This window comes from Chrysoperla carnea, chromosome 4 (assembly GCF_905475395.1).
Source record: "Chrysoperla carnea chromosome 4, inChrCarn1.1, whole genome shotgun sequence".
Lineage (NCBI taxonomy): Eukaryota > Metazoa > Arthropoda > Insecta > Neuroptera > Chrysopidae > Chrysoperla > Chrysoperla carnea.
Genome location: NC_058340.1, coordinates 5258649 through 5271201, shown reverse-complemented (window position 1 = coordinate 5271201; position 12553 = coordinate 5258649). Strand labels below are relative to the sequence as shown.

At 26.8% G+C, this 12553-nt stretch overlaps 1 protein-coding gene across 1 annotated transcript in view; it reads left to right on the top strand.

The window, feature by feature from the left end:
* LOC123297486 (transcription factor Sox-12-like) overlaps positions 1–12325 on the top strand; it is a 40655-nt gene extending 28330 nt beyond the window's left edge. The window contains exon 2 of the mRNA XM_044879159.1: positions 11231–12325. Within this exon, the coding sequence (XP_044735094.1) occupies positions 11231–12196 (966 nt within the window). The 3' untranslated portion in view covers positions 12197–12325. The remainder of the gene's footprint in view (positions 1–11230) is intronic.
* The last annotated feature ends 228 nt before the right edge of the window (positions 12326–12553 follow it).

Genomic DNA, 12553 nt, shown 5'->3' with positions numbered 1-12553 from the left:
AAACAAAATTTTGTGAAGATGTTTTTTAGAGATTTAATGGAAATTGTAAATGTCTCTTGTGCGAAATCGATTTAATTTGGTGTCACAAAGCTTACTACTAGACTTTTAAACTTTTATTATCACCGAAAAAGAATATTCTAATAAAGAAATAAAAAAGAATAAAATTAATAAAAAAATTATTAAAATTTTGATATTTCCTCAATTTTCATTGACGAAATATAAACTTTACAGGGTGGTTGCTTGATTATTTAAATAAATAATTGACTTCAAAAGTAGGTCATATTTCACATTGGTTTTATGGTAAAACGGTTGATGATGTTTTCATAGCTTTCTGAAAGACTAACCCGTGGAAATTTAAAAAAAAAAACTATTTTAATTAAAGTTAAAACCTTAAAATATTAAAAATAATTTGTGCCCGACTAATCAAGGATGTATGAGCACGGTATTGGGGACAAAAATTTGAAAAAATATATATTTTCAATTTTTGATTTTTCAATAAAAGATGAAAAATAAGAGTACAATTGTTCGATATCTGAAGTAACTTTCCAAATTTCGAAAATTGAAAATTTTGTTTATTTATTAAGTTTTCGATATTTCGAAAATCAAGGCAGAAATCGAAAAATTGTATTCTTATTTTTCGTCTACATGTATGAAGTTATAACAAAATTCATTCTCAAAGTTGAAAATAAGGTACAAATAATTTTTCACCAAAAATCTTGTAAAAAACTAAGGGTAGCGCTTCAATATTTTGTGAATGTTCTGTATGTATTGGCTATTGAAAATAAGATAATTTTACTTTTAATTTAAAGCAGAAATTTTTAAATAAATGATGAAAACAAGTTTTTTATTTAATAATAAATAAATACTAACTTCTTGAACGTACGATATGTGATTTGTTGTGTAAGATCATTCGCTCGTCCGTCTGTATTTTATGTATATAATTAAGTATTTAAGATTTTCAAAGATACATTTTATTGAATTTAAATGAATACGGATATGTTATTATAAAAGATTAGAATCTATTAAAAAAAAGTTTTATCAAGATTGTTTTAGTATCTTCTTACAAATGTTTTTTTTTTCATATCCGTTCACCTTATCATAGTCTTTATCAATCTATTCCGCTAATGATCTGATTTTATAAACAGTCTAATTGAATTCTAATTATCAAAAAATAATAGTTAATTCAATTTTTTTGAATTGGAGACAATTTTCCAAAACTTGTATTGTCCTTTATTGCGGGTTGATTTCAGGATGATTTCAATGTGAAAGTCTTCGCAATCGATTTAAAATTTCAGGTACTTAAATCTAAGGTAGTACAAGCGCCAAGGCAAGATTGAGATTATTTGTACCTCATTTTCCACTTTGATGAGGAATTTTGTTATAACTTCATGAATGCAGACGAAAAAAAGAATAAAATTTTACGATATCAGCCTTGAAGTTAGATAGATAATTTTTTTTTTCTCAATAATTTATTAAATCAACTTAAATTTCCACCGACTAGTTTTTGGGAAATCTATGAAAACATATCATTCATCTACCGTTTTCCCATAAAACCAATATTAAATATGCCTACTTTTAAAGTCATTTATTTATTGAAATAATCAGGCAATCCCACCTAAAATTTTCAGACAAGATTTAGACTAAATCCAATATCAAATAACAAAAATCAAGCCTTTTATCTAAAATTGACCTGGTGCTCATACATCATTAAAAGTTATAGTACAAGTAGTTTGGAATTTTCAGTAAATTTTGTGAAATACCAAAAGGAATTAAAGCTGCAAATGTATTTTAAAATATCACCCACCATATTTAAACTATATTAAAAAATATTTGGTTAAAAATAGAAAAAATAAATTATAATAATTACATAAAAATGTTTTAAAAATAAAAATGGGGGATACTGTTGTAGATCTGGGTACCTTGGCCCAGTTCACCATACCAACTACAAAACAGTAGGTTTAAAAGATTAAAAATTAACTACTGTATTCACCACTATTCACATAATTATTATTACGAATGTGAGTGAGTATTTGATTTAATGCTCGTTAAGTTGTTAACGGTGTGAAGGTGACTGCATATAGAGTTAAACTTAACCACTAAACATACTAGGTATTGTGCTTATCATATTCTACCATCTCAAAACATAGCTACAATAATATTCTTTTACCTAAAGATGCCTAAACATTAACTTTTTTAAGTTCTCTATTTACTTCTTTATCTGAAAATCTAAATTACGTTTAATTCGTGTTTGTGGAGGATTTTTATTTTTTTACTTTGTTTTCAACTTGTTTTTATTATTTCAACGACTTCCATAACGAAACGAATAACACGTTTCATAAAAATTTTATTTTCATAAAAAAAACTGTTGATCGCTCTGGGCTATTAAATTGGCCATGGTTATTTTTTAAATTGTGTTCTTATTGTCAATTTTTCAATTGCTTACGCAAATCATCTCACAATCTGATAAAATGATGGCTTCGTTTTCTTTTCCATTCTATTCTTCTTCGTTCTAGACTGAAAATGGATACCGTTTCATCTTAATTTTAGTTTACGCTCTGTTGTTCCTTCTCTATTATGAATTTCTAAACTTTGAAAAAAAGCTTGCTTTGAAGTTTTAAAATTAAAAGTCGTATTTTTTAATCTGTATATCACGTGACCTAAAACACGAGTCGCCATGATTTGACATCATATAGACAAAAATAATATTACTAACTTGTTGATAACTTTCATAGTAATTGTAGGTTCCCATCAACCTTATTTATACATATAATATTTACATACGCGAATGTTGTTTTTACCAGTATTACGTCACCAAAATGGCTGACAGCGTTCTTGCGAGAATAGAAAAGGTTTAAAATTTAATTTAATTTTATGGTATGAAAGCGTGTTTATTATACCGAAATATATTTTCTTGTGTCTTGTTATAAGGGAAACCAACATTTTGAAGTACTTTTACAAAAAAAGTTGACGGCTATTATCGAGATTTGACGTGTTTAGACTTAATAATGGTTGTAAGTGTGATGTATTTAATAATTATACATAATTTTAATTTTATGACTCATGACATAACTAACATAACTAAATTATGTTTAGAACCCATAAGATTGTGTTTCTTAGACTCTTACATATAGTTTTATAACAGGGTCAGATGTAGTACCTAGAGTCATTAAATTTCATATTTTATGAAATGATTCTTCTTTAGTTTTTTGATTGGTATTTACTAGACAGCATTTGTAGTAAAATGAGGGGAATTTTATGAAAATGTAAGTAGGCTGAAGATTGGTTGTTAATGTATCTTTGTTTTCCAATAAACTAAAACGTATTGTACCATGTTTTATGTGTATTCACTAAATATTACAATTGTTATCTTGCGTTAATAAATACATTGTGTTGAGGAATAACATAAATGGAAATTTCGATTCTAGGTACTACACCTTCCCCTAGTATAATTTTTTTCTTTCTAAAATATTTGTTTATGGTATAATTGCTTGAGAGCTGAGAGCAGAAGTAAAGTAATTTTCTTTTCTTACTGTTGTTATGCTTATAATAAAATAAAAAATAAGGCAGTTAATGTTATAAATGTATTTTTAATTCGTTTTAATATTCTTTAGATATACATATTTAGAACTACAAAATAATATAAAGCAACCTTGAAACTTAAAATATTAGAAGAAAAAAAACTCATTTGGTTTTTTTAAATCAAGTTAGAAATAGAAAAAAAAAAAAAACTTTTTATTCTCTTATATTAAAGTACCGTACATTTCATTTTTAAGAATTATAAATGTTACTATCAAGTTTCTAGTGTCTACGTCACGTACTTTGTCAGCCTACGATTTATTACATATCTCATAAAATTGATCGTAGCATCTGTCCTAAATTATTTCAACTTTTGAAGTGATTTGATGTTATAGATGATAATGAAATTAATGGTAATGATTTCACGATGGTAAAATTGTTTGAATACAAATTCTACGAATTAAGACTTAATCCTATTCGCTGGAACGACATATACGCCATATTTAAATCAATATTTTAAACATCGAAAGAGATTCGCCGAAAATTTTTCATGGTAGGCTTAAAATTCTAGAAGATAAATAAAAAAAGGCAATTCGTTGGTCAAATTCCCAAAACAAAAAATCAAATTTCGATTCTCAATACAAAAAAATCAAATTAATTCAAATTTTAACAATTGGAAATAACTGAAGATTTAAGGGCGCAGCGGAAGTTTGTTTACAAGACTAATTTTAAAAAAAAAATACTTATTTAATTGCCACCATAGACCAAAATAATTTGTCTGAAAATTTTTTGGTCCAAAAATAATGAACCGAGATTTATTTTTTGCTAAATCTGTTAAATGTGTATAAAATGTTTTCAAAATATTCAACCAGAAAATTTTATATTAAATAATGTAATCTTTTAGATTTTACTCGTTAAAAAAAACGTCTCGTCTGATAACGACAGCTGAATGACGATTAAAACTAATTTAAAATGCAAAAAAAAAATTGTGTAATCAAAATATTTCAATAAAAAATTAATAATAAATTGAATTTGTTATTTCATTGAAAAGTGAAAATGGAGTACATACAATAAAAATGTTGGTGCGAATATGATGATGCATTCATTAAGAACTGTGGACTTAATAATAATTAAAATATATACATATACAGTATGTTTCAGAAGTTAAAACTTTCGTCTACAAATAATAATACAGAAAAATGTTTCAAGCAAAAGTTGTTCGTATCAAAGGTGGGCATCTTATATTTCATTATTAGTAAGAGATAGAAGAAAATTTTAAAATGGAAAATTGTTTCTTATAAAAAAATAATTTATTTTATGAATAGATTTCGCAGAAATTTAGAATAAAAGTGTATCTATACAAAAAAATTCCTTTTGTGTATAGAATATTGAATTTGTAACTGTATTTGGTCATGAGAAAAGTTTTGGGGTGCTTCGTTTTGGGAAACCTTTCCAAATTTGGATCCAGATTTAAGATTTGGATCAAACACTTAATTGTTTTAGTAGTTACATTCAATTTCTGTGGAAATATTCATCTTTTGTAAAAATATTTCAAATAAAAAGTATTCCTGTTATTAGAAGTAAATCTTTAAGGAGGATCCCTCACCAGTAATAGAAAAAAATTAATTAGTAGAAAATGATCCAAATTTTTAGTATGCTGTAGTTAACGATACATATTATTAAATCAAAAAAAAAAATTGGGTATCTTATCGATCAATTAAGAGAGTTTTTATTAATTAAAAATACACTAAATAACATACCATCCTCATATCATGCTATGTTATTTAGTGTATTTTTAATTAATTAATTACTCTCTTAATTGATCGATAAGATACCCAAATTTTTTTTTGATTTAATAATATGTATCGTTAACTACAACATACTAAAAATTTGGATCATTTTCTACTAATTTAGTTTTTTCTATTACTGGTGAGGGATCCTCCTTAACTGACCCTGAAAGTCAAAGTCCAATCCAAAGTTTGATACTTACAACTTTTGCTTGAAAAATTTTTCTATATCTGACTTACTTTTTAAAAAGTGGTCGAAGACTTATAGGACACACTGTATATATATATGCATAAAATTTAATATAACTACTTGCATATAATGAATTAAATATTGTTATTTAATTATATTTTATGGGAATAAAAATTATAAATAATAATTGTTTAACATTTTTCAATGACTTTCTTAGGTTATCGTCGTTTTTATATTAAAAAAAAAAAAAAAACAATATTATGCATACTATTATGAATCATATTTATTATATGTTGTGTAAGCAACGCAACGTAGCGATCCAATCAAAAAAAATATAATACTCTACTTTATTTAAACTTTATATAAGGTGAACGAAACGTATTCACATGTTGTTTTTTTTTTATAAAATAAATGCAAGTTCCGTAGGTTGTTGATAAGAGCCGAACAAATATTTCATTTTGTAATGCCATTCTATCCACCATAGTATTTGTGGTTGTAAGAGAAATAACTGTAGTATTGTATGAGAAACAGTTGTGTGGTATAGTATTGGGAAAAAATTATACCTTGTTTAACAAGGAGCTTATCTCTCTCTTAAGGATGTATGAGCATGGTAGTGGGGGCATAAATTTAAAAATAGATATTTTCAATTTTGATGATAAATTTATATTATTACTTGACGATATAAGACGAAAAGTAAGAGTAAAATTTTTCAATATCTGGCTTAATTTTCAAAATATCGAAAATTGAAAATTTTGTTTAATTATTTAGCTTTCGATATTTCGAAAACCAAGATACATATCGAAAAATTTTATTCTTATTTTTCGTCTACATTCATGAAGTTATAACAAAATTCATCATCAAAGTTGAAAATAAGATAAAAATAATTTCAACCCTTAATCTACCCTGCTCTTACATCCCTTATATGGACGGTGACACTTAGTTTTTTTCTTTTCTAATTGATTGCTAATATGTTTACTTTCTATTAAAAAGTTTTTTTTAAATTTGTTTTCATTCATTCCAAATGAAAATTATCAAAAACTGCCAAAATATGTCGTTTTTTGAGATTCCTCCATAAGAACCAATGTATTTTATATCGATTTTTAATGACTTTTTTCTTAAAAATTTGCACGGATACCTAAGCTGAAATTTTAACCACATATTCTTTGAGTAAAAGACTACCTACAAACAAATTTTGAGCCTTTAAATCAAACATTGTTGTCATGCTCATACATCCTTAATACGCATATAATCCAAAAATTTTTGAAAATATCAAACAAATTATTAACTTTGATGTATTTCTTGATCGCACGAAAATCTATCGTGTTCGTTTTCTATGAACAGAAAATGGCAAAATAAACCATTTGGGTGTTACCACTTTTGGCCAAACTAAACAAATAACTTAAGATTTAATGCAAAAATAATTGATAGCAAAACAATGTATTTACTGCAATTATACGAACCAATTTTTCAAAACATTTTTTACCCAGAAGTACAAGAATTTTAACCACATAATAAATATTTGATCTGTATCATTTCAACAAAAAAAAATACAATACAAATAACAAAATAATCACAAATTAAACGGAAATCCCGTAATAATAATAATAATATAATACTTTTTTTTTGTATTTATTTTCATTGTCGTTAATTCTTGGAAATATATTGTACATTCAAAAAAAAAAAGAACCTTTTACATAAATTAAAATCATTTTTTGGTACTCAGTGTGGTGTGTTACACCTAGGCCTACGTTATATGATCAAAATTTGATACGAACAATTTATCGTCGATTTACTGAACCATTTTAAATTGTATAGTTTTTAATTGATGTTTTATGCTACAAAGTACTTTTTATGTAATTTAGTAAGCGTACGTACTTACATATTATTATGCTTTGCATAATTAACTATCGTTTTAAATCAAGATATTGTTATTTTACATAAAATTAATATCAATGTTTTTATATGAGAAATAAACAAGCTACTACAAGCTACAATAATAATATAACACATAACTCGTTGAAAAATTTATGGACTGTTTTTTGCATTTCTCAATTCTAGATCAACTCTTATTACAAACAACAAAGATTCACAAAAAAAAAAATGACGGGTTGTACTCCGGGAGTACCAGCAGAAGTAAAAACTTGAATATTAACGTTGTGCATTTTTGATATTTTGGAATGGCCAGGGAATAATTTTGCACGAATTGCTTTAATTATCAGTATAAAAGTACTATCATTTATTCGGTAGAAAACAATATTTATTTATTGCGCTATCGTACACAAACATGACAATTTCATGAATGATCACTTAAAAAAAAACCAAAACCAAAAAAAATTATATTTTTAATAAAAAGACATCCGCACACAGTGTTCTCAAGCGGTCACCCATCCAAGTACTGACTGTACATAATGTTACTTAACTTCAGTGATCGGACGAGAGCCGATGTACTGACTGTGACATAGTCTTACGCTTTTTCGATCAGGTCACGTGTCCTGACGCGAGTTTAACATTTTTTACCCATTACAAAAAAAGTGTACAACGCCGCTAAAGAAGTTTTCACTTCAAAAATTTATTTACAAATCTATATCAAGTTGGAGATATCAATAGAAAGTCAGTTATGTATCCAAATCTCTATCAGATCAAAATTAGATGGTCTTAAAGTTGAAATCGTTTCTTGCCACCCTGTAGAAGAAGGAAAAAAACATTAAAATAAAAAGAAAAATCGACCAATCAAATCAAAGTATCATCTGCATTGACATTCATATTAACTGCAAATATTATTCTATTAGGGACTACATTTGAAATACAGACATATTTGTAAGATACTGATCTCTTACATTCTTTAATCTGAATCTTAGATCTCTCTAATAACTAGAGATCACTGATTTATCAGTCTATCTTATTATAAAAAATTATGGTATCTAATGAAAAGTGTTTCTTATTCCATTTGCAAATAAGGGCTCTCTAAGGATGTTCGAGCACCAAGGCAATTTGAAATAAAAGCTTAATTTTTTTTAAAATATGGAGTTTTGCTAAGTCTTAATCAATTCTGAAAATTTTATCGAGGGTTGTCCAATTATTTAAATAAACAAATGGCTTCAAAAGTAGGAATAATTAGCATTGCTTTTATGGTAAAACGGTAGATGGATGATATGTTTCAATAGATTTCTCCAAAACTAGTCGGTGGAAGTTAGAAAAAAAACTATTTAAAACCGTTGTGCCCGATTAATAAAGGATGTATGAGCACGGTAGTGGGATTTATATAATAAATTTACAAAATAAGACAAAAAGTAAGAATAAAATTGTGCGATATCTAAAGTAATTTTCAAAATATCGAAAATTGAAATATTGTTTAATTATTTAGCTTTCGATTTCATGCCTACATTTATGAAGTTATAACAAAATTCTTCATCAAAGTTGAAAATAAGGTACAAATTATTTTAACTCTAAATTTAAAATTGCCTTGGTGCTTGTACCTCTTTAGATTTTAAACCGGAAACGTAAAATTGAGATAATACTGGACAGAACACATCGAATAATTAACACAATTATTACATACAAGCTTTAAAAAAAATATATAATTTATGGCAAATTAGTAAATGAAAAATGTGTAGTAATGATCGTTAATTAGATGCTTGCGACGATTTTTATCAGAATAATAATATATTGTTTTTTATTAAAATAACACCACCGGCCCAGGTCGCTCAACTAACTGCATAGAAAAATATATATCGCATCGCGTACAAGCCTTTATAAGTTTATAAGGTCGATAGACCAATTAATTCAATTGTTAATTTTTTAATTATACGTCTGTTTAAAGTTTTTCATAACTTATAATGAAATTTTTATTTAAAAAAATAAATTTTTAGTCATTTTTCAAAATAAATTTAATTTTGTTCTTCTATGATCTTGAAGTTAAATTTCAAATAAATTACAGTTGATAACTGATAAGATCCTAAATATTGATTTAATCCCCTCAAACCCTCAGGTGTCTTTGAACTTGTTTCGTTCGATATTAAATTGAAAATTAAGTTTTTTTTATTGAGAATTTCGAAGGACATCTGAGAATGTCGTCATCACAGAAGCAACTGACAAAAAAAAAATCATCTAATTTAAATATTATTTTGATTGGTGTGTAAGTAATTTAAACAAAGATTATATTAATTATTGAAATATTAAAACAAAACAAAAAAATTTAACCCTGATGGTGATGATTTAAGATTAAAATCATGTCCGCTCCTTGTGTTGAGTGTTAATGAACTGACAGGCAGACATCATATTAAACCACACTTAAAAATGATATCTATTTCATGTTTTGTCCGATGTACAACGTCGAATGTAGTTATATACCTTAAAAACTATGCTTACAAAAAAAATCGAGATATGTCGTAGGCACTCGGTAGGAACTATATTTCTTTCGTACCATGGTTCATTGTAAATGTAGCGCTTACTTTTTTTAATTACAAGATATTTTTCTGAAAATTGAAGGTATTAATTTTTTTTTTCAAATACTTGTTTGATTATTTTAATTTTATAGTTACTTTTAGTTTTTAATGTATGAAACAATTGTAGTATAAGTTTAAAAACGACATACTTCTGGTTTAGTAATGAATCCAATATGTGAGTACATAAAACTTGCATTGTACTTACTTTAAATTATCTCTGTTTTCTTTAACTTCTGATAACTTTCACTACTCAACGAGGAAACAAATATCGTGCGATAAAGAACATAGTTCCAAAATATCGTGTTTTCTGATTTTTTCTAAAATTCTTAAGCACTTAAAACAATAATAATTTTAACGGGTTAATTTTTCAACGGGTTTTCGATTTCCTAAGAAATAATATCATAGTTTTATAACATATAATGATGACAGAATTTTTGTTATCTGTTTTATTAAATCTATTACGGAAATGGTTACTATTCAATTGTATGTTCTTATTATTCTTGTCCTTCAATATACCTTGAATATATCATAAAATTTATATACATATTTACTTTCTCTCTTTTTAATTTTAACTTACCATTTAATAATATGTAGATATGTTTTTCAATGGAATCATTATTTTTTTCTAAATCGGATAATAATATTTTATTTTATAGCCATGTGGCTCAACTCTAATTAAACCATTCTAGAACATTCATATTTGCAAGTCGTTCGTTTTCTTTCAGTATATTTTTTGTTTTTGCTTAATTTCTTTGTGTCTTTACCCTCTCAATAATTATTTGCAAAACCTATAAGATGAGCGGTATTGACCTCTTTTCACATGAAAGCATTTGATATAGGAGCTTAACCCTGATGTAAACCCTAAACCCATTGTATCCTCACATTTTCAACTTTCTCTGATAACTTTTCGAAAAATGAAGGAATTGAGTTGAACTTCTGAAAAAAGATGTAACGTATTAAAAAGTTGAAAATATGATATTACAGCAGCTTTCTTGAAATTATGAGGTTATTTCGCAATGTTCAGGATTCGATAGCACGCAGAAATTCTTAACAAACAATTCTTTGTTTTATTCGTCTCAATCCGTTAATTCATTATTAAAATCCGGTAAACTTACCCAACTATTCTGAATAATTGTAACATTTCTGGCAATAAAATCTTACCTTAAAATGCATAAATCAAGAGACTATTTTTGACCTTGCGGTAATGTGTGTGAGTGAATGAATTGTTTTTACGAACCAATTTGTATTATTTCATATAAATCTAACCTTGTTTTTTTCTCTGCTTGTTACAGACAAAAAAGAACAATCCAAACCATATTAAACGTCCAATGAATGCGTTTATGGTATGGTCACAAATTGAACGTAGGAAGATTTGCGAACAACATCCAGATATGCATAATGCAGAAATCAGTAAACGTTTAGGTCGTCGTTGGAAGACGCTCAAAGAAGTTGAACGTCAACCATTTATCGATGAAGCAGAACGTTTACGACAATTGCATATGCAAGAATATCCGGATTATAAATATCGTCCAAGAAAAAAGACAACAAAACCTGTACCAAAAACAACACCCACAATGGTTAAAAAACAGAAGAAATCAAAATTAAATATAGTTATTCGAAATGATTCGAACAATAATAGCCAACAGAATGGTACAACTGTACGTAGATTATCTGAATTAAATTTAACACGTGGTAAAGTTTTGTTGAGTATTAAAAGTGAGAATATTAAAACAACACCATCGAGTATTGGATCACCGTATCCAATGCCAACGGTTACAGCTAAAGTTCCATCAAGTCCATCGTGTGATACACCCGCATCTCCAGAAAGTGCCAGTTTTTATGATGATACATCGATGATGATGATTGTCGATGATTCATTAACAGAATTAAATCGAGTACCCAGCATGCACACAAGTATTCAAGACTTTGACCAACATTTAAGTAGTCTTAAAACCGAACCAACACTCATCAAAGATGAGACGAGTCGACCACCAAGTTTAAATGATGTCCGTTTACCAGCTGTCCCACCATCCAGTAATGATGTAGTAGGTTTACCATCTTTCGCCGATTTAACAAATTTGGATGATCTATTTGTACCCGATTACAATTTAGATATGGATGCCTTCACAGATATCGATAATTTTGAAACTGCCTCGTCCAGTTCTGGTTCACATTTTTCATTCTCATGTACACCAGATGTCTCTGACATGTTATTAGATATTGGTTATGCAAATAATTTATCAACAATAAATGTTTGACTTTAAGCAACTAAACTAATATCTATTATTATATATATTACCTTTATTTACTACAGTGTGTACAAAGAAAAAAAGAGAAATATATTTGTGAGATAAAATGTTGAAGATGTGCTCTGTTTGCCCAGTGATATTTTTTTAAAATGACGTTGTTATGTTCAAATTTTCATTTTGTTTTATATATGAAGTAATAATCATTTCAGTTTTTTGGGCATAATTTTGAATTATTACCTCTGTGAGAATAAAATAATGAACAGTTTCTTTTCTAAATATTAATTAAATAATTAATTAATTTGTTACGTAAAATGTAAATAGTTCTTTTTTTTATCATAATTATAAAAATGAGTTTGAAGATGAAGA